Genomic DNA, 23,970 nt, shown 5'->3' on the forward strand with positions numbered 1-23,970 from the left:
CAACTGGCCGGATTGCCAAGTGGGCCATTGAGCTTGGACCCCACGAGCTCAGATATATACCCCGCACGGCGATCAAGTCCCAGGCACTCGTAGATTTCATCAACGATTGGACGGAGTTACAGGCACCTGAGGAGAAACCAGATAATACATATTGGACTATTCATTTTGATGGGTCCAAATAGCTAGAGGGTTCGGGGGCTGGAGTCATATTAACCTCCCCACGAGGTGATAAGTTTTGTTATGTCCTCCGTTTAATGTTCCCTTGTACTAACAATGCAGCTGAATATGAGGCTTTACTCCACGGTCTTCGGATGGCTAAAGAGATGAATTTGAGCCGGGTTAAGTGCTTCGGCGATTCAGATCTAGTGGCTCAGCAAGTGTCTGGCACTTGGGATTCTAAGGACCCACTCATGGCTGCATATCGGCGAGAGGTGGACACAGTGGCTGGTCACTTTAAGGTTATCAGGTGGACCATATAGACCGGCGGAAGAATGAAGCGGCGGACGCTTTAAGTCATCTTGGTTCCCAACGTAAACCGGTTCTGCCCAATGTCTTTCTTGATGTGTTGCACAATCCGTCAGTCAAAATACCATCCGAAGAAGATTTGGTTGTTCCTGATCCGGAGGCTCAATTGGTGGCAGCTTTGCATGCCATACCGGATTGGACGATCCCATATCTGGATTACATGAACCGGGGCGAGTTACCAGTTGAGGAAACGTTGGCCCGACAGATAATCCAGCGTTCCAAGTCCATGACCATACTCAACGGGGAGTTACATCGTTATAGTGTTTCAGGAGTGATTCAACGATGCGTTTCTCCTCAAGAAGGTTGTGAAATTTTGCGAGAAATTCATGAAGGGGATTGCGGTCATCACGCCGGATCAAAATCGTTGGTTGCTAAAGCTTTTCGCCATGGTTTTTACTGGTTGACGGCGCATGCTGATGCGGAGGATTTGGTCAAAAGATGTGATGGATGTCAAAAGTTTGCCCGCCGTGCGCATGTTCCGGCTCAAGAGTTGCGGATGATTCCAATTACATGGCCGTTTGCCACTTGGGGCTGGATATGGTTGGACCCTTCAAGCGCTCCAAGGACAAGAAGACCCATCTGTTAGTAGCAGTTGATAAATTCACTAAATGGGTAGAGGCAGAGCCAGTCAGCAAGTGTGATGCAGCCACAGCGGTTCAATTCATCAAAAAGGTGATATTCCGGTTTGGCTTTCCACATAGTATTATAACAGATAATGGCACTAACTTGTCAAAAGGAGAGATGGAAGAATTCTGTCAACGTGAGCACATCCGGCTTGATCTAGCATCAGTGGCTCACCCCCAATCTAATGGTCAAGCGGAAAGGGCAAATCAATAAATTCTGTGGGGTATCAAACCAAGGCTTATGGTTCCCTTAAAGCGGACGCCGGGTTGTTGGGTCGAGGAGCTACCTTCTATGTTATGGAGCATCAACACCACACCCAATAGGTCTACGGGTTACATGCCTTTCTTCATGGTTTATGGAGCAGAGGCGGTTCTTCCTAGTGACATCCGTCACGATTCGCCCCGTGTGGCAGCTTATGTTGAAGCTGATAATGAGAAGGCACGTCAAGATTCTCTGGACCTGTTGGATGAAGAGTGGGATCTTGCAGCAGCACGTTCGGTGATTTATCAACAAGATCTTCGACGTTATCACAGCCGCCGGGTTAAAACTAGAACCTTTCAAGAAGATGATTTGGTGCTCCGGCTCATCCAGGATCAGACTGATATGCATAAGTTATCCCCCCCCCTTGGGAAGGACCCTTTGTGGTCAGCAAAAATCTGCACAACGGATCCTACTACCTCATTGATGTTCGAGAGCATGAAGACTCACGTTAATCGGAGGAGGAGACAAAGCGGCCATGGAACATAGCTCTCCTTCGGCCTTACTATACTTGAAGCCATAGGCTTTTTCACATGTACATATTTATGATAGTGTATATACCATATAATAAACCGGAGCCTCCATTATAAGCGGGGTATCTGTTCTTTCTTATATCATATGTGTGCTTTTACAAGTTAACGGTCAAAGCAGAGTCTTTGTTAAACCGGATTTAGCAACTACATAAAGATAAAGAAAATCACTAGGGGGCTTGGTCATGTTTGAACCACAGCTACACCTCTTGATAGGCTTTTCAGCCACACAAGGACAAATCTGTGGAGCCAAAGAGAGTATTGTGCATTGTACAAACTCAAACATAGGCACACGCTAAGCATCGCTCACAAAGTTACTTGGGGGCTCTTTTTTGCAAAGAAACAAAGAGTTTGAAAGGACCCTCGTAATTGGCTATCAAGCCATGGCTTGGAAGCCTAGTGTATTCACCTAAAACCCCGGGTTAACCTGCCTTCATCAAGTAAGCCACTCCTATCCAGGTAATCCTGGCATGACCCATCGAACGTTTGACAAGTCAATCTTTTACAGACCCTGAACTTGTCATAGTTAAAACGGTGATTGGTTAATTGGAGGCCCATCTTAAAAGGCTTTATTAAATGGTTTAACTCAGAGGCCTGGCAGCCCATGAAAAGCCTCGATTTGGAGCCTGGCAGCTCGTAAAAAGCCTCGCATATTTTCCTATTTGCATTTTGTTTGTTGACAATCATAAGTATTTTTTGATAAACCGGCATCCTTGATCTAGCTTGCTTTCCAACCACCAGCTGTGCTCATGATCAGTTATAAACCGGTGGTCACTGACCCGGTATGCTTTGACTAAATCACCAGTGTTATGAAGAAAATCCAGTAGGTATACCGGTCCGGTTTAATAGATAGACCGGCATTTTGAAGATGAGATTATCAAACGTATCGGGTTGGTGTTAAACACCTTTGCTGTATACACGTTTGCTCACTCAATGAGGTATGTTCTGTACATTAATTTTTGTACAAACACTTGGTTATTCAGCTCAAGTACTATATACTTCTTGGATATTATGACATGTTTAGCGGTAAACCGCTAGACACTTTTAATTTTTTTGTACCCAGGAAGGCAAGTCATCATAGACTATGCATAAAATATATCCTGAAGGGCGGCACAGATTGTCACAAAGGGATATGAAGCATGCTCGATGGCATGGCAGATAAACAAAGTTTCAGCTATCCTATTACATGAAGCTTTAAAGCGGCTCAACAGTGCCATTGTTTTTCACAGTAGCCATATAAACCGGCGACCGGATCAGGACTCTTCATCACGACGGTTTGACGGTTGCGGATCAGTTGGTGCACGCACTTCTTCATCCCTCCCCAGCCGCTGGAAATCAGCCGTTGACCAATCGATTCTGGTTAAAGCTCGGAATACTGCTTCTTCATGGATTAGATCAGAAGGGTTAATATCAGGGGCATAAGTGTGCTTACGAATCGGAGGCACAAGTTCTTCGACTTCATGGATCTCGGCCGGCTGTCTTTTCCCTTCTGCATCATAAAACGGTTGAAAATGGGACAAATCGGTGTCTTCAGCTAATTTGCTGGCCACTGGCCGCATCTGTTTGGTCAACTACCGAAGATCATCATTGTCAAAGTTTGAGCCGTCTTCTTTAACGCTTGGATACCCTTTAATGATATCCTCCGCTTCAAGATCTGGAATCCAGGCCTTGGCTCGAATAAGGGCAGTTAATGCTCCGGCTCTTGCAGCGGCTCTTTTCAACTCGGCAATACGCGCCGGTAACATGCCCAGCTTCTCAAGTGTTTCCTTAATCAATGTTGGTGCCGGTTTGTTATAAGCTGCTGTACTAATGGCTCTCTGAGATCCAGAGTATAGCTGCTCAACCAATGTGTATGCCGCTTTGAGCTTCATCCGCATATCTGCACCAAGATGAGTGATCCGAGTTCCTGCCAAAGATTTTTTCAACATCGTGGTCAGTTTTAAGATTCATTGACTGATGCAACATACATAAGCAGATACTTACCAAAGATAGCAGAGGTCATAGCGTTGATTTGGCGCTTCAAACCGGCTAGTTCTTCAGCCACCGGTTTCAGGGCTTCCTCGGCATCTACGGCTCTTTTGGTCAAACCGGCTTTTTTTGTTTCCCATGCAGCACGATCTTGATTGAAGGATTCTTTCAATTTTTCCATTCCGGCCAGGGCCTGGGTCAACTCCTCTTTGGCTTTTGCAGCTTCGGCTTGTTGCGACTTCACATTTTCTTGCAAGTCAGAGTTTTTGGCATCTTTGCTTCTCAGTTCAGCCTGCAACAATGAAGGTATCTTCAACAAAACAACATATATATGCACTAAGTATAAAGCATATAACAAGTTATCCACTTCATACTTGGGGGCTAATGCTTATTTGCTCTCAAATACTACCTTCTATGCAAGTCTCCAGAACAATGCAAGCATTATCCTTGACACTTGGAGGCTAATGTACGTTTGTTCTAAACTGGCGGTGTGGATTAAAAACCGGATTAACTTGCCAAGTTAAACCGGCCTTTGGGGGCTATGCTACAGAATGTTATCTCATTTTTCAAACATGAGTTTTATTTATGATTGAAGACACGCCTTGGCAAGGATTAATGATGGGATGCTTAAAGTGTTACAAAGACCCGGTTTATGATTGACAATCATAAAATGGCTCTTGGGGGCTACTTGGAATAGTATTTCAGCTATAAATCAATGTGCAAGGGAGAAGAAGTTACCTCATATCGTTCTTTCATCAAATTCACCAAACCGGCTTCATAATCCCGGTTTGAGTGCAGACGGTTCAAGAAGCCGGAATGAAGCTCATCAGCGTTAAGATGAGCATAGTTTGATAAGTCGCTGCTCCATTTACCTTTATCCCTGGCAATTTGCTCTTCTTTGGCACTATGCTGAACCAAAATGACGGGATGACCAGGAGAACTGTGGCCGGCTCCAGTAATAATAACGTCATCGCCTTGGCCTTCAGGATTTTGGGCGGATGATGGTGGAATTTCAGTGTCTTTCATTGGATTGGCCCGGTTTGGTTCTGCCGGTTCAGCATCAGGGGCGGCAGGCTCAGCATCTGTGGGTTCGTCAGTATGTTGGCCGTCAAGGGGCGGATCATCAAACGTTGTTTTAGGATGGAGGCCTTCTGGTTCACCTGTTTGCTCCGGTTCAACTCTTGGTTCTTCTTCTTCAGCAACAGGGTCTTCTGGCGGATTGGTGACCCGAGCTTTCTTGCTGGGTCTGGCTTTGGCCCTGCAAACAGAATTAAAAGGGTTAACATCTTGTTCAAAAGATGTAGGGCGCATTGAAAGGAAAGGTTTTTTGTAACTCACCCAGCCACAGTTTTCAAAGGGGGGAGTTGAGTTGCTGTCAATTCACCAAAAGAGGAAGGAGGTGTCACCTGATAATTTGAATCGGACGGATTAAGAGGCTGTCTAAAATAACCTACCTTGGGGTAAGAATGGTCAGAAGTAGGAGAGACCTCAGACCGACGCTTCCGAACCGGAGTATCAGGTAAACTGGTAGAGGTGACCTGTTGGCCATTGTGCCAAGTTGTCCGGCGAGCCTCATGTTGTTGAGTCTTCAAAATAAATGTTGGATCCAAGTGAGCAAGATGATGAGAAAAGCTTACTTTCCGGATTGTTTGGTGAGGTTTTTGTGTTGGCAAGAGTCTGAACCGGAGGAAAGGGTAATTACCTCTACGTCCTCAGCCTGACTAGCTTCGGCCTCCTCCTGAGGAAGATCATTGTTAACAAGATGCATAAAAAGAGATCCAAGTGAGTCAAGTTCTACCTCAGCTTCTGGGTCATCAGTATCATCATCAAGCTCCATATTAATCCGGTCAGCCGTTTTCCGCTTTGACGTCCGTTTTACGGCTTTGGTCTTCGGGCGGGTTGGCTTGGCCACTTTGTCTCTAGTTGGCTTTGCCGCTTTTTCTATGGATTTCCATTTCAAGAAGGGGTCATCACCCTATACATATAAAGAAGAAGGGTTATAGCTTGTATAAGTCAAAGATATTAGATATGAAGAGGAAGTGTAATGCTTATAGCAGGCGGTTTGTTCTTGGTGTAGAAGGGACTCAGGCCGGTTTGACTACAGACCAGTTCTGATTCGTTCAGAATCTTTCTTTACACCTTCAATAATTTCTTCCTCAGATAATTGGATGTTGCAGTGGCGTTGAGGATCGTCAACCTCACCGGTATATTCGCACATTAAACCGGGACGCCGGCTTAGCGGCAAGATACTCCAGGATATCCAACAGCATACAAAATCCACACCTGTTAAACCATTTGCCATAAAGGCCTGGAGCTTGGCGATTTGAGGAGCATATTTTTCCCTTTCTGAGGAGCTCAGGCGTTGTGGCATTGGGTGCGTATTGGATAATCTATGATCTTGGAAGCCGGGAGGGGATTCTCATCTTCAGGCGAAGTGTCTCTGCAATAGAACCATGTTTGGTTCCATTCCTTTGGGTGGCTATGGTGTTTGGCATGAGGAAATTCCACTTCTTTCCGCTTTTGAATCAAAACACCACCAAGCTCTGTATTCGGGCCATTCACAAACTCTGTGCGCCGGTTTAAGTGAAAGAAATCCCGGAACAATTCTGCAGTTGGTTCTTCCTGTAAATAGGCTTCACAGAAGACTTGGAAATTGCATAAGTTGGAGACTGAATTGGGACCAATATCTTGTGGATGCAGTTGGAAGCTGGCGAGCACATCTCGATAAAATTTTGACCCTGGCGGTTTGAAACCATGGCCTATATGGTCAACAAAGATTACCACTTAGCCTTGTCTTGGGGTTGGAGGATTCTCAGTTCCTGGGGCTCGCCATTTGATCTCAGTTTTCTTAGGCAGAGAGCCGATGCTAACCATCTCATCCAGTTGAGCCTCAATAACCCGGGAACGAGCCCAGTTGCAGGCAGTGAATTGTTTGGCCATTGCAAAGCGAACAAACTGAAAATGAAAGGCCGGTTTATAAATTATGCATGATCATACACAAGAGATAAGGGAGTAAGAAACGTACTAATATAATAAATGGTACAACCCGGAGACTAGTATGATGAGAAAGAAGGTAATGCTGGCGCAGGATTGATCAGACACTGTTAAACCGGAGCGTAATTATGAAGGTAACATGCTCTTCCGGTTTATCAGAGGGATAATGGCATAGACTATTTATCCAATATCAAATTGCTTATATTGGTGCGAGGAGAAACAGATTTCACAATGATGTATAAAACTTTTGGATCTAGAGATAAGACAGAAAAGCAAAAATAATTGGATCTTCAAGGGGTGCAGAACTGAAGCAATTTTTGACAGACAGATCAGTTCTTTGTGCATAAAGATTTGTGATGATCATGGTAGGTAAGCTATGGTAAGAGATGTATCAAGCATGAAGTGTCCATCTATTAAAGGAAGAACATGGAAGAATAGCACTAGTGAACTTCGGAAGAACTGCGAGGAATATCGAAACCCTAGAACAGATCTATGGTGAAAAAAGCAGAGAACTTACCGGAGCTAGTGAGGAAGCGGAAGGGCGCCGCAGTTCTCTGGTGCATTCAGGGCGATGCAGCGACCGAGGTCAGAGCAGAAACGACGGTCGACGGTGGCGGCGGAGTTCCAGAGGCTGAGCGGCGCGAGGAAGACGATGCGAAGAGGCACGGGGGGGAACGGTGAAAATGACCCCTCGGTCCTATTTATAAGGCGAAGTGAAAAATGGCAAGTGCGGGAGTTGAGGAGTCCAAAAAATGGATAAGTTAATAAAGGTGTCGCCTCGACAACTGGATATATATTAAATGAAGGAAATCTCCGATATCAACAGATGGATGACGTCAGGACAGTTTATCATAATTTTGAAGTATGACATCACGGCGGTTTACAAGATCAAAAACGAAGACAAGAGAGAAGATTTTTTCTAAAGTGTGGAAGATTGACATGAACAAGTTCAAACCAATCTGGGGCCTAATGTTGGGGATATTACTACCGGAGGTAAACCGGCCTTGGGTAGCCGGGTTGACTCTTTGAAGATTAGAAGCCCATGAAGATGTAAAGATGTTGGCGCTTTACGGAGGGCCCAAAGGTGAGTTACAGTATGTAAATGTAAACCGGCCCAGTCATGTAACTTGTATAGTAAGATAGAAAGAGAGAGGCCGAACCGGATACGTTTATAAACCGGCTTCGGGACTCTGTAGCCCGGCGGGCGTCAACCTATGTATATAAAGGGACGACCCGGCCGCGGTTTAGAGACAGACAACAACAACTCAAAAGCCAGACAAAGCGGATTCTCTCCCTGGCCTTCGAAACCCTAGCAATACCAATCACAACTAGACATAGGCTTTTACCTTCATCGAAGGGGCTGGACTAGTATAAACTCCCGTGTCCCCTTGTCCGGTTTAACCCCTTTAAGCTAACCTGTTGCGATGGCTCCACTACTAAGTCCTTTCACGAGGACATCTTCCGTGACAAACCCACGACATATTGCGACCTTTTGTTGCACTGCACAAAACACTTTTGCTTTAAGAGTGTTTTGTGTAGTTCAACTAAAATGTCACACCGACAACGTTGCTTGATTGCTTGATCTTAGTGGAACTGCACAAGAGGAGATCTGACTTCCTATTTGTGTTAGTAAATTTGTTTCAGATCTTCTTCTTGTGAGTTGTTTGAATTCCGCATCATGAGAGGTCAGTAATGGCCTTCTTCCACATGATTGTGCAGTGTGCTTTCATATGTTGTGCTACTTATACGGTAAGGTTGCTTGATTTTAGTGAACTGCACAAAAGAAGACCAGACTTCCAATCTGTATGTGCACCGTAATATCCCATTGAGGTAAGATAATGATATTTCACAACTGTTGGCTTGTATTTTGCTACTGTCATCAGAAAAGTAATGTTGTTGTTTAGAGCTATACTTGTGCTCCATAATTGACATGCCAAATCTTACATTCAAGGTGAAGCTTGTCTGTTATTAAACCAAGTGATGAAGGGGAAGAACAAGCGGAACAAGAACAAAAATCAACTCCCGGTGTTGTAATGAAGCACTGGAACTGTGATGACACAAGTAATGATATAGGTTTGCATCTTAATTTATTGCTTTGGCTGGAATGAGCAATTGTTTTGTCACTGTGATTTGATGCCACTCTTAATGTAATATATAATTATCTCTACTTGTGCAAACAAGGATCTTGTTTGAAGATAACATATATTTTAGTGGAACTGTACAAGAAGATGTTGGAAACATTAAACTAATCGAGGAGTTTATAGTAAGCATGGCAACCACCGTAGATAATAACGGGTGGTTCCGGAGAAGTGATTCATTTGCATGCTCTATAGAAAAGCTTCCTGACAAAGGTTGGTACCGGCCCATAGATTTCATCCATATGATTGAGCTTTGTCATCTCTATTGGTGTTGTGCTGCTGTTGCTTGCTCCTGCCTCCCGTGGTCGGCTCTGTTGCCGTGCAGGACTCACCACCCCACCCTACTCCCATCGCTGGCCTGGCCATCCCTCTACTCACCCACACCTGCTACTATTGTCCGGCGACGGTAGACTAACGAGTAAACCCTCGTACACCCCTCCACGTGGGAAACAACTGTGTAGTCTTCCCCGGCTCCATGTCGTTCCCTTCCTAGGCCTTGTTGTCGTCCACCACCCTAGTGCTCTCAGCGCAGCGTGGTCAATGTGGTCAACGAGCGACATCCAGCGGAAGAGGACTGTACGTGGAGAGGCTGATAGCTGGGTCCATGGCCGCATGCAAGGAAGTGCCTCCTAATTACGTGCAAAATAATGATTCCTCCACCTGACAGCGGAGACCCACAGGAAGGGCCTCTGTATTTCGCGAAAAAAATGTTCCTCCCACTAACAGCTCGAACCCACCACTTATATCTTCACACGCAAGGAAGTGTCTCCTTATTACACAAAAAAATGAATCCTCCCCCTGCTAGTTGGGACCCACCATATTTGTAGGCTGGCTTGTGGGCCTAATAAGTTGACGCGGATGCAGGGCTTTGTCAACTTAGTCAATATAAACGATTCTAGCTGGAGTGATCATACGATGTCCATCCAACAGCCGTCGTGCTTCTTCAACCTCTGGTCCTCTTGTTCCAGCCGCCCAAACCAACGTCGGCCGTGCCGCCTGCTCCTGCCTCCGGTGGCCAGCTGTGCTGTCGCGCAGGCCTCACCGCCCCACCCTACTCCCATCGCTGGACTGGCCATCCCTGTACTCACAAGACCTCATGTTATTCTCCGGCGACGGCAGCCTCACACTGCAGCCGAACCAGTAAACCCTCATACTCCCCTCCGCGTGGGAAACAACCGATGAGTCTTTCCCGGCTCTAGGTCATTCCCTTCCTAGGCCACACCATTGCCACCGCCTTGGTGCTCTCAGTGCGGTGTGGTTAACGTGGTTAAGAAACAACTTCCGTCAGAAGAGGATTGTACGTGGAGAGGCTGACAGCTGTGTGTAGGATCGGAAGTATGTCTAGAGGGGGGTGATTAGACTACTTGACCAAATAAAAACTTAACCTTTTCCCAATTTTAGTTCTTGGCAGATTTTAGCTATGTTAGGACAAGTCAAGCAATCATCACACAATTCAAGCAAGCATGCAAAGAGTTTATGGGCAGCGGAAAGTAAAGCATGCAACTTGCAAGAATGTAAAGGGAAGGGTATGGAAAGATCAAACGCAATTGGAGACACGGATGTTTTTCCCGTGGTTTGGATAGGTGGTGCTATCCTACATCCACGTTGATGGAGACTTCAACCCACGAAGGGTAACGGTTGCGCGAGTCCACACAGGGCTCCACCCAAGGGCAACGGTTGTGCGAGTCCACGAAGGGCTCCACCCACGAAGGGTCCATGAAGAAGCAACCACCCACAAAGGGTCCACGAAGAAGCAACCTTGTCTATCCCACCATGGCCATCGCCCACGAAGGACTTGCCTCACTAACGGTAGATCTTCACGAAGTAGGCGATCTCCTTGCCCTTACAAACTCCTTGGTTCAACTCCACAATCTTGTCGGAGGCTCCCAAGTGACACCTAGCCAATCTAGGAGACACCACTCTCCAAGAAGTAACAAATGGTGTGTTGATGATGAACTCCTTGCTCTTGTGCTTCAAATGATAGTCTCCCCAACACTCAACTCTCTCTCATAGGATTTGGATTTGGTGGAAAGAAGATTTGAGTGGAAAGCAACTTGGGAAGGCTAGAGATCAAGATTCATATGGTAGGAATGGAATGTCTTGATCTCAACACATGAGTAGGTGGTTCTCTCTCAGAACGAATGAGTTGGAATGATGTGTGTGTTCTGATGGCTCTCTCTCTGAATGAGAAGGAGGTGGAGGGGTATATATAGCCTCCACACAAAATCCAACCGTTACACAGTTTTCCAATCTCGGTGGGACCGAATCAATAAACTCGGTCTGACCGAAATAGTAAACCTAGTGACCGTTAGGAATTTCGGTGGGACTGACATGCAACTCGGTGGGACCGATTCGGTTAGGGTTTGGGCATAACGTAATCTCGGTGAGACCGATTACACAAACTCGGTGGGACCGAATTTGGTAATTAGCTAACCAGAGAGTTGGTCAGGAAAACTCGGTGGGACCGATTTGCTCTTTCGGTGAGACCGAGTGAAACTCGGTGAGACCGAAAAGTTACAAAGGGGAAACACTGAGTTTACATTGCAATCTCGGTGGGACCGATTCGCTCTTTCGGTGAGACCGAAAAGTTACAAAAGGGAAACAGAGAGTTTGCAACCCCATCTCGGTGGGACCGAGATCCTTATCGGTAGGACCGAATTGCTAGGGTTTGGCAGTGGCTAAAGACAAGTGAAACTCGGTGGCGCCGGATAGGAAAAATCGGTAGGACCGAGTTTGGCTTAGAGTTTTGGTCATTTGTGGATATGGGAAAGTAGTTGAGGGTTTTGGAGCATATCATTAAGCACATGAAGCAAGAGGCTCATTAAGCAACACCTCATCCCTCCTTGATAGTATTGGCTTTTCCTATGGACTCAATGTGATCTTGGATCACTAAAATATAAAAAGAAGAGTATTGAGCTTTTGAGCTTGAGCCAATCCATTGTCCTTAGCATTTTGAGGGTTCCACTTTCACATCCATGCCATGCCAATCATTGAGCTTTCCTAAAATAATTATCTTGGAATAGTATTAGCTCAATGAGCTATATGTTGTTATGAATTACCAAAACCACCTAGGGATAGTTGCACTTTCAATCTCCCCCTTTTTGGTAATTGATGACAACATATAGATCAAAGCTTCGACAAATGATAATAAGAATGAAATATATCGTCGCTTTGAGAAGTATGTGATAAGTAAGAGCTCCCCCTAAATTTGTGCATATTTAAAATTTGCTTTGGACTGCAAATGCACAAAGAGTTAGAATCATGGGTTACTCTTCCATGTCACATACATCTTGGTGGAGCGCTCAAAATGATAAGATTGAAATACATGCACTCATCACCAAGAATAGTGAATGATCACAAACGATAGATAGAATGATAATATATAAGCAAGCATTAAGCAAACATTAAGTGTAGCTTATGATCAAACACATGATCATCAATGTCTCACAGGCATAACGTAGTATCAAGCACTCAAAAGCAAACAAAGTTCGAAGAAACCACCAAATAAAACAAGAGAGAAAAGCAACACTCTCTCTCTCTCTCTCGAAGCCTATGATCTATACATCTTCTCCCCCTTTGGCAACAAGTTACCAAAAAGTTCCTAGAAAATGCATAGTGCTAAGTCGACGCTCAGGCTTGATCTTCAGGTGGTGGTGGAGTCCGAATCACTCCTAGGACGAAGGCTTCTGTAGATGTTGAAGTAGTCGCTGGAGTTGGAGCTGAAGTAGATGCTGGAGCAGAGGCTGTAGCTGGTGCTGAAGTAGTGGCTCTGGTGTCAGCAACTGGCAGTGCAGACGACCTCGGACCTCGTGGCACTCTAGAAAAAGCATGAGTCGTGGTCCTGCCTCTCCTCTCATTCATGTCCTCCTGGAGCTGCTCCACTACAGACTGAACTTCTGTTACCTTGACATCCAAGTCATAGAACTTCTGTTCCATGATCCTCTCTAGGCTCTGCTGATTCTTAGTGAGGTTGGCCAGACTTTGCTCAATTCTCAGCGTGGATGCAATCAAGTAACCAAGCTGCTCTTGTTTGGTCTTCAAGAAGTAATCAGATGCCTCCTCTTGAGTAGGCATCCTGGCAGCTTTTTCCTTCTTCGCCTTCTCCTTCTTTGCAAAAGCTTGTGCAGACGATGGCTCGTTCTCAGTCATCACAACTTCATTGTCCTCGAACTCTGGACGGATGGGCAGGTGTTCCTTATCCAACAAATATATGCCCGTGCCCATCTTGGAGTTGATGAGCTCCTGAATCTGTGGGGCATACCCACAACTCCTCTTCTGATCTGCAGCTGTCCTCTTAATGGTTTCCACAATGAGACTCATGACCTTGAATTTCTGAGGCACGTCAAAGACATGAAGCAAGTTGATCGTGTGACCTCTGATCATCTTGTGATCTCCAGACTTGGGCAGTAGAGTATGCCTTAGTATCCAATTGATCGTAGGCAATCCTGAGAGCAGATAATGTACTAAGCCAAACTTGAATGTGTCAAGTGCTTCATTCGGGATCTCCTTGTACATGTTGGACATGGAGTTATGATCCATCTTCTTCTTGGCGTAAATGTCCAAGTCATCATCCTGCTCTTCTGGGGCATTAATGATCTGTGCCCACTCAGCCACTGTGGATTGGTACCTTGTACCCTCAGACATCCATGTAATCTTGCCATCCGGATAAAAGTGTGCTGTGGAGTAGAACTGCATGATGAGTTCTTCGTTCCACTTTGTGAGCTTCTGCCCAACAAAGTCCTCTACTCCACACGCCCTAAAGTTGTCCTGAACTCCTGGGTAGTACTCTTCATTCTCCTTGATATAGGTCCAGTCCACCCATCTCATGTCACAAATGATTGGCTTCTTGTCAAGCAAAACAGTCTCATAAAAGTCTTGTTGCTCCTTGGTATGAAATCTGTAATCCACCGCAGTCCTTCTCCTAGAAGCATATGGATCTGCTTCTCTCCATTTCCTTAGCCCTGAGTCTCTCCTGAGCTTCATATCCTCAGCCACGGGATGAGCATCGTTGTGGTCTGGGATCTTGGGCTTGAGCTTTCTAAGGACACTCTCTTCTTCTTCTTCGATAGCTTCAGGCATTGGGGCCTTGTTCTTTTCTGCAGCTGGTATACTCCTTGTGTTTCTCTTTAGTGTTGTCTTAGGCTTAGATGCAGCCTTGGGTGCTTCCTTGGGCTTGGATGCAGCTGTTCCTGACCTTATGGCATCTCCCATGAGTTTGGCTGCCTTGGGCACTGGTGCAGCTGCCTCTTCTTCCTCCTCCTCTTCTACCATGATGGAGGCTCTCCCAAGCACTTTGGCTACAGTCTTCTTTACTCTCTCCTTTCTCTTCTTGCCCTCAGCTGCAACGGGCTCAATGGGAGCAGGCTTCTCAGTGGAGGATCTAGCCTTTGACATGGGCTGCCTGCCTGCTGGCCTTTTAATTTTCAGGCCCGGCTTTGAGCCTTGAGTTGGCTCAACTCTCTTGGAGGTGGCCTCTTCCTCTGCCACATAGTCTTCATCCTCAGAATTAGACGTTCTCTTCTTCCTTTGACGTGTGGCAGCCTTAGGCAGATTGCTGGGGGTGCTCCTGCTGCCATCATCAGAAGAACTTGAGGGGCTAGTGCCCTCACTCATCACAACTTGCTGCTCAGACACATTCTGGCTGTCACTTTGATCAGACATGCTGCAAACTGACTGCTGACCCTGTGAATAGATTATGGATAAGATAGAGTGGATGAGCATCACAAAAGGCAGAGATTTTTACAAAAGATTAATTCAAAAACTTAGTTTTAGTTTTCCACAGAAAGCATCTCGGATCTACCGATTTTCAAACTCGGTGACACCGAAGCAGTTTTGGCACCAGAACTGGTGAACTCGGTCAGACCGAGTCACAGTTCGGTGGCACCGAGACTGCTAGGGTTTCACAGAATTCAAAAATCGGTCGCACCGATAAGTTATTCTCGGCCAGACCGAGTTTCACTTGTGCAATGGCAAAAGCCAGATCGGTGGGACCGAGTTTTTCAACTCGGTGGGTCTGAGATGGTTTCAGCGGAAACCTAACCCTAAAATTTTCGAATTAAGCCTAATCTACGAGTGTTTTGACTGGATAGAAGTTTATCAAACGTGGCCAGAAACAATATGATCACAATGTGCTAGGAATCAGATTGAGGAATAGCACAAAGATCAAGTCCATACCCTAGTTCGGCGTGGACTTGCTACGGAGGCAACGGCGGGGCAGAAATCCGTTGACGGCGGCGGAGACCAGCGACAGGAGGCTGCTGGCGGCAAGAAGACGATCCGGAGACCTCGAAGGCAGAGCAGGCTATCGCGCGGGCGAGGAGGTTTCGGAGAAATTTCCAAAATTATGCCTGTCACTATATATAGCCTGACCCTGTCGGTGTGACCGAGTGGAACAACTCGGTGGCACCGAGATGCAAAATTATGTGCAGTTATTGCAACTCGATGTGACCGAAAAGTTCAAATCAGTTGCACCGAGATCGAAAACCTAGATCAACTTAATGAACTCGGTAGGACCGAAAATGGAGTATCGGTCAGACCGAGATTCATAAAGAGGTTTTGGAAGTTTAAGTCTATGACGAATCGGGGACTCCGAGCGCTCCTCACACAGAGTGGTTCGAATCTGACTTAATCAAATTTTGTGATGCAGCATGAATAGAGTTTGAGATGAGAAAAGCATAGATAGCTAGAGGAGGTTCTTAGGCATTCTTGTCCATCCATTTGGCAAAAATAAATAAAACCGAACAATCAAAGCAACAAGTGGATGTCCTTGAATGAGTAAAATATGCAATCGGCATGCTCACACAATAAGATGGCAAATGAAATATGTGGCAAGGCATGCACAACCAATTCTAGCATCTATCAAGCAATTTGCGATGACTAGGTCATCTATATATGAGTATATTGACTTAGGAGTCAAGTGAGAACACTTGATCGTAGGTCATACTCATCGTTTAAGCCCAAGTGGGGTTACCACTTTTACATAAAGCATTGTTTTGTTCACATCTTTCGAGTTGCTTTAGCTCAAGTCTTAGAGTAAAGCTCCCCCTAGATGTGATATCCCCCCTAAGAGGGATGAACTAACCTTGGATTTTGTCGATGATGACTTCACGTAGATATTGAAGATGTGGATGCTCAATGTTGATGTAGATCTTTTGGAGCTATCCATTTGAGTGAATTGCACTTTCAATACCTACATGGGTTAGTCCCACAAGAAACAAACAAGGATATCCATAGACATACACTGATGTACACAAAAGATGATGTCCATGAAAACTTTTAGGTTACCTTGTCCCTTGTCTTACCAACAAGAGGGTTTGTGACTCCTTGAACTAGTGCAAGATGTGGAAGTTGATTGCACTTGTTCTTGCCAAAATGATAAGAGTGAAGTATGTTGGCGGAGTCACCCTCAAGAACTCTCTAGTTCTTCTTCTTTTGGATCCACATCATCTTGATGGGAATCCTTGGAGTTGTAGTCGTACTTGATGAGGTGGAACTTGAAGTAGTCTTGGGAATCCACTTGACTAAGGTCTTAGGAGCTTCTTCAAATGCATCAATTTCCTCTTGAAGCTTGTCCTTGCCTTTTTGCTCGTAGTCTTGTGGTGGAAGATCATCTTGAGCTTGTGTCCCTTTGAAAGAAGTATACTTCTCTTGTTGAGGGACAAACTTTGTCTTGGGGTATTGATCTTCTTCCCATTCAACTCCATTGGCATTGAATTTTCGTTCAAAACCAACACCTTGATTCTTCCGGTGCATTCCTTGCTTGCGCACAATTTCCTCGAATTGCTTACTCCCGGCAAGGCTTTTGTACACTCCTTTCTCTATAATTCCCTTTAATAAGCTATTTTCTTGCTCAAGTGTAACTTGGCTAAGAGAATCATTAGTGGAATCAAGAGAACTACTAGAAGCAACAATATTGGATTTAGCATGATCATTGTTACTACTAGAGGAGGAATCTTTCTTGTTACTAGTCTTGACTTGAGCCATGTAAGTGGATAAGAGTAAACGCTTGGCAATGTAAGAAGAACTTTTCTTGCGGAGATCATCATTGATTGCCTTTAAGAACTCATGCTCTTGCTCAAGATTGAGCTTTTCAAAGCGTAGTTTCTCATGAGCTCTTAAAAGTTCTCGGTGATCTTTGAAGATAGTGTCATGAGCTAACTTAAGAGTTTTTAGTTCTTTAGTTAGAGCCTCAATCTTCTCCTTATCATTGTCATTCGTTTTATCTTGATTAGCATGATTATCATAGTATTCATCACTAGAGTTGTCGCTAAGCAAATCATCTCCTAACAAGTCATCTTCATCACTATTGAAATCAACATACTCGGGGTGTGTTACCTTAGGACCTTTGGTCATGAAGCATCTTCCAATTCCCTCATTTGGTGAGTCAAATATGTCGTAGGAGTTGGTTGACACCAGTGCTAGACCGGCAACACCTTCATCTTGAGTATCTTCGGAGTTGGAGTGATAACTTCTCTCGGAGTGGCTGTCGGAGTCGGAGTCGGATACCCATTCACCAACATGAGCTTGATGTCTTCGTCTTGTGTAGCTCCTTGATGATTTTTCCTTCCTTTCCGAATCCTTGCTTCTCCGTGAGTATCTTCGTTCATAACGATCATCTCTACTCCTTCTCTCTCTTGGTGGTGATCCTTTGCTTCTTCCTTTTGGAGAATCTTCTGTTCTCTTGTAGGGAGCCGTACACTCATTGGAATAGTGTCCGGGTCTTCCACAATTGTAACAGTTTCGCTCTCGACTTGAAGATCTTTTGTCATTGTAGGACCTTGATTTGGAGCTTCTATCTTTGCTTCTATTCTTGTAGAACTTGTTGAAGTTCTTCACCATTAAGCTCAATTCTTCATTGAAGTCTTGTTTCTCACTTGATGATGTAGGGGCTTCACATGAGGCTTTATAGGCACCACTTGATTTGTTGTGAAGTTCCTCTTTATCCTTAAGTGACATCTCATGAGCAACAATTCTTCCAATCACCTCCGTTGGCTTGAGATCTTTGTAATTGGGCATCATTTGGATCAATGTGCACACGGTATCATATTTTCCATCCAAGGCTCTTAGGATCTTCTTGATGATGAATTTATCGGTCATCTCTTCACTTCCTAAGCCGGCAATCTCATTTGTGATGAGAGCAAGCCTAGAGTACATTTCAGCGACACCTTCACCATCCTTCATCTTGAACTTGTCAAGTTGGCTTTGAAGCACATCCAACTTGGATTCCTTGACGGAGTCGGTGCCTTCGTGCATATCAATCAAAGTGTCCCAAATTTCCTTTGCATTCTCAAGGCAGCTGATTTTGTTGAATTCTTTGGGGCACAATCCGTTGAAGAGAATATCACAAGCTTGAGCATTGTATTGCAACATCTTCAACTCATCCGCGGTAGCTTCACAGTTTGGTTCTCTCCCATCAAAGAAGTCACCTTGCAAACCAACACACACAATAGCCCAAACGGCGGGGTTATGTCCAAGAATATGCATTTTCATTTTGTGCTTCCAACTAACAAAATTAGTACCATCAAAGTAAGGACCTCTACGGTGATAATTTCCCTCGCTAGACGCCATACTCTCCTAGGTTGTGAAACCAAGGCTATGACCACCAAAGGCTATGGAGATCTAGCAAATGGAGACCAAAGCTCTGATACCACTTGTAGGATCGGAAGTATGTCTAGAGGGGGGGTGATTAGACTACTTGACCAAATAAAAACTTAACCTTTTCCCAATTTTAGTTCTTGGCAGATTTTAGCTATGTTAGGACAAGTCAAGCAATCATCACACAATTCAAGCAAGCATGCAAAGAGTTTATGGGCAGCGGAAAGTAAAGCATGCAACTTGCAAGGATGTAAAGGGAAGGGTATGGAAAGATCAAACGCAATTGGAGACACGGATGTTTTTCCCGTGGTTCGGATAGGTGGTGCTATCCTACATCCACGTTGATGGAGACTTCAACCCACGAAGGGTAACAGTTGCGCGAGTCCACACAGGGCTCCACCCAAGGGCAACGGTTGCGCGAGTCCACGAAGGGCTCCACCCACGAAGGGTCCACGAAGAAGCAACCACCCACAAAGGGTCCACGAAGAAGCAACCTTGTCTATCCCACCATGGCCATCGCCCACAAAGGACTTGCCTCACTAGCGGTAGATCTTCACGAAGTAGGCGATCTCCTTGCCCTTACAAACTCCTTGGTTCAACTCCACAATCTTGTCGGAGGCTCCCAAGTGACACCTAGCCAATCTAGGAGACACCACTCTCCAAGAAGTAACAAATGGTGTGTTGATGATGAACTCCTTGCTCTTGTGCTTCAAATGATAGTCTCCCCAACACTCAACTCTCTCTCATAGGATTTGGATTTGGTGGAAAGAAGATTTGAGTGGAAAGCAACTTGGGAAGGCTAGAGATCAAGATTCATATGGTAGGAATGGAATGTCTTGATCTCAACACATGAGTAGGTGGTTCTCTCTCAGAACGAATGAGTTGGAATGATGTGTGTGTTCTGATGGCTCTCTCTCTCTGAATGAGAAGGAGGTGGAGGGGTATATATAGCCTCCACACAAAATCCAACCGTTACACAGTTTTCCAATCTCGGTGGGACCGAATCAATAAACTTGGTCTGACCGAAATAGTAAACCTAGTGACCGTTAGGAATTTCGGTGGGACTGACATGCAACTCGGTGGGACCGATTCGGTTAGGGTTTGGGCATAACGTAATCTCGGTGAGACCGATTACACAAACTCGGTGGGACCGAATTTGGTAATTAGCTAACCAGAGAGTTGGTCAGGAAAACTCGGTGGGACCGATTTGCTCTTTCGGTGAGACCGAGTGAAACTCGGTGAGACCGAAAAGTTACAAAGGGGAAACACTGAGTTTACATTGCAATCTCGGTGGGACCGATTCGCTCTTTCGGTGAGACCGAAAAGTTACAAAAGGGAAACAGAGAGTTTGCAACCCCACCTCGGTGGGACCGAGATCCTTATCGGTAGGACCGAATTGCTAGGGTTTGGCAGTGGCTAAAGACAAGTGAAACTCGGTGGCGCCGGATAGGAAAAATCGGTAGGACCGAGTTTGGCTTAGAGTTTTGGTCATTTGTGGATATGGGAAAGTAGTTGAGGGTTTTGGAGCATATCATTAAGCACATGAAGCAAGAGGCTCATTAAGCAACACCTCATCCCTCCTTGATAGTATTGGCTTTTCCTATGGACTCAATGTGATCTTGGATCACTAAAATATCAAAAGAAGAGTCTTGAGCTTTTGAGCTTGAGCCAATCCATTGTCCTTAGCATTTTGAGGGTTCCACTTTCACATCCATGCCATGCCAATCATTGAGCTTTCCTGAAATAATTATCTTGGAATAGTATTAGCTCAATGAGCTATATGTTGTTATGAATTACCAAAACCACCTAGGGATAGTTGCACTTTCACTGGGTCCATGGCTGCAGCAAGGAAGTGCCTCCTTATTACATACAAAATAATAATTCCTCCACCTGACAGCAGGGACCCACCAGAAGGGCCTCTGTATTTTGAAAAAAATGTTTTCCCCCTGACAGCTAGGACCCACCAGCTACATCTTCGCACGGAAGGAAGTGCGTCCATATTACGGGCAAAAAATGATTCTCCCTCCTGACAGCTAGGACCCACCAGCTATATCTTTGCACGCAAGGAAGTGCCTCCTTATCCTCCCTGACAGCTGGGACCCACTCGGTCGAACCATACGTAGGGTTGTCTATCTGGTCGCGAACATGTACGTACATACTGGTCGATCGGGCTCTCTGCAGCGATGAACCATGGCCGAGTAAGGAGCTACATGTGTCATAGTAGAGCCGCCGATGTAACATGTCACGCAGTACCGTCTATATCATGTACACGTACATACAGCTACGTTGCAAGAAAGTAAATGTGGCTACGTACGTACATATGGGTGGGGTCTCGAACGCGTACAGCGAGGCATCCTGTTCATCGGCAGCCAATCGGGTGGGTCGGAACGGAGTAAACAGCATCGTGTTCATCGGGAGGCAACGGAATACATTCTGTTCATCGGGAGCCAACCGGCTTGGACGAAACAGTTGAAATGAGGTCTGTGTTGGAAATATGCCCTAGAGGCAATAATAAAATGGTTATTATTGTATTTCCTTGTTCATGATAATTGTCTATTGTTCATGCTATAATTGTATTAACTGGAAACCATAATACATGTGTGAATACATAGACCACAACATGTCCCTAGTAAGCCTCTAGTAGACTAGCTCGTTGATTAATAGATGGTTATGGTTTCTTGACCATGGACATTGGATGTCGTTGATAACGGGATCACATCATTAGGAGAATGATGTGATGGACAAGACCCAATCCTAAGCATAGCACAAGATCGTATAGTTCGTCCACTAAAGCTTTTCTAATGTCAAGTATCATTACCTTAGACCATGAGATTGTGGAACTCCCGGATACCGTAGGAATGCTTTGGGTGTGTCAAACGTCACAACGTAACTGGGTGGCTATAAAGGCACGCTACGGGTATCTCCGAAAGTGTCTGTTGAGTTGGCACGAATCGAGACTGGGATTTGTCACTCCGTGTGACGGAGAGGTATCTCTGGGCCCACTCGGTAATGCATCATCATAATGAGCTCGATGTGACTAATGAATTAGCCACAGGATCATGCGTTACGGAATGAGTAAAGAGACTTGCTGGTAACGAGATTGAACGAGGTATGGGGATACCGACGATCGAATCTCGGGCAAGTAACATACCGATAGACAAAGGGAATTGTATATGGGATTGATTGAATCCCCGACATTGTGGTTCATCCGATGGGATCATCGTGGAACATGTGGGAGCCAATATGGGTATCCAGATCCCGCTATTGGTTATTGTCTGGAGAGATGTCTCGATCATGTCTGCATGGTTCCCGAACCCGTAGGGTCTACACACTTAAGGTTCAGTGACGCTAGAGTTGTTATGGGAAATAGTATGTGGTTACCGAAGGTTGTTCGGACTCCCGGATGAGATCCCGGACGTGACGAGGAGTTCCAAAATGGTCTGGAGGTGAAGATCCATATATTGGAGTCCGGAATTGTTCTGGGGGTACCGGGTGACGACCAGTGTGTCCGAAAGTGGTTTCGGAGACCCCGGCAAGCGTTGGGGGGCTTATGGGCCTAGGGGAAGGGGCACACCAGCCCACTAAGGGGCTGTGCGCCCCTCCCACCCCATCTCACATAACTTGGAGAGGTGGGGGCGCCTCCCCTAGGGCAGCCACCCCTCCCAGCTTGGGGGGCAAGTTTCCTAGGGGTGGGGGCGCCCAAACCCATCTAGGGTTTTCCCTGTGGCCGCCGCCCCTCCCTTAGGGAACCCTAGGGCGCCTCCTCCACCCCCCTCCCCCCTATATATAGTGAGGGAGAGAGGGCAGCCGCACCCCTTCCCTGGCGCAGCCCCTCCCTCCTCCAACTCTTCCTTCTCCTCCGTAGAGCTTGGCGAAGCCCTGCAGGAATACCACAAACTCCACCACCACGCCGTCGTGCTGCCGGAGTTCTCCGTCAACTTCTCCTCTCCTCTTGCTGGATCAAGAAGGAGGAGACGTCCCCGGGCTGTACGTGTGTTCAACATGGAGGCGCCGTCCATTCGACGCTAGATCGGATCTTCCGCGATTTGAATCGCCGCGAGTACGACTCCATCAACCGCGTTCTTGTAACGCTTCCGCTTAGCAATCTTCAAGGGTATGACACTCCGTCTCTCTTGTTGCTAGCATCTCCTAGATTGATCTTGGTGACACGTAGGAAAATTTTGAATTATTGCTATGTTCCCCAACAGTGGTATCAGAGCTAGGTCTATGCATAGATTCTATGCACGAGTAGAACACAAAGCAGTTGTGGGCGATGATTTGTTCAATTTGCTTACCATTACTAGTCTTATCTTGATCCGGCGGCATTGTGGGATGAAGCGGCCCGGACCGACTTTACACGTACGCTTACATGAGACTGGTTCCACCGACTGACATGCACTTGATGCATAAGGTGGCTGGCGGGTGTCTGTCTCTCCCACTTCAGTCGGATCGGATTTGATGAAAAGGGTCCTTATGAAGGGTAAATAGCAATTGGCATATCACCGTTGTGGTTTTGCGTAGGTAAGAAACGTTGTTGCTAGAAACCCATAGCAGCCACGTAAAACATGCAACAACTATTAGAGGACGTCTAACTTGTTTTTGCAGGGTTTGCTATGTGATGTGATATGGCCAAAAGGATGTGATGAATGATATATGTGATGTATGAGATTGATCATGTTCTTGTAATAGGAATCACGACTTGCATGTCGATGAGTATAACAACCGGCAGGAGCCATAGGAGTTGTCTTAAATTATTTATGACCTGCGTGTCAATGAAAATGCCATGTAATTACTTTACTTTATTGCTAACCGTTAGCCATAGTAGAAGAAGTAATAGTTGGCGAGGCAACTTCATGAAGACATGATGATGGAGATCATGGTGTCATGCCGGTGACGAAGGTGATCATGCCGCGCCTCGAAGATGGAGATCAAAAGGCGCAAGATGATATTGGCCATATCATGTCACTTTATGATTTTCATGTGATGTTTGTCATGTTTACATCTTATTTGCTTAGAATGACGGTAGCATAAATAAGATGATCCCTCACTAAAATTTCAAGAAAGTGTTCCCCCTAACTGTGCACCCTTGCGAAGGTTCGTTGCTTCGAAGCACCACGTGATGATTGGGTGTGGTCGATTCTAACGTTCGCATACAACGGGTGTAAGCCAGATTTACACATGCGAAACACTTAGGTTGACTTGACGAGCCTAGCATGTATAGACATGGCCTCGGAACACAAGAGACCGAAAGGCCGAGCATGAGTCGTATAGTAGATACGATCAACATGAAGATGTTCACCGATGATGACTAGTCCGTCTCACGTGATGATCGGACACGG

At 45.7% G+C, this 23,970-nt stretch overlaps 1 protein-coding gene across 1 annotated transcript in view; it reads right to left on the reverse strand.

The window, feature by feature from the left end:
- Window positions 1-3,508: 3,508 nt before the first annotated feature.
- LOC147985585 (uncharacterized) overlaps window positions 3,509-23,970 on the reverse strand; it is a 33,687-nt gene continuing 13,225 nt past the window's right edge. Inside the window, exons 2-5 of the mRNA XM_087541647.1 lie at window positions 5,244-5,582; window positions 4,644-5,163; window positions 3,921-4,197; window positions 3,509-3,843 (exon numbers count right to left, since the gene is read on the reverse strand). Coding sequence (XP_087397773.1) covers window positions 3,509-3,843; window positions 3,921-4,197; window positions 4,644-5,163; window positions 5,244-5,582 — 1,471 coding nt within the window. The remainder of the gene's footprint in view (window positions 3,844-3,920; window positions 4,198-4,643; window positions 5,164-5,243; window positions 5,583-23,970) is intronic.

Source organism: Triticum urartu, chromosome 2A (genome assembly GCF_056163025.1).
Source record: "Triticum urartu cultivar PI428250 chromosome 2A, HENAU_Tu73, whole genome shotgun sequence".
Taxonomy (NCBI): Eukaryota; Viridiplantae; Streptophyta; class Magnoliopsida; order Poales; family Poaceae; genus Triticum; species Triticum urartu.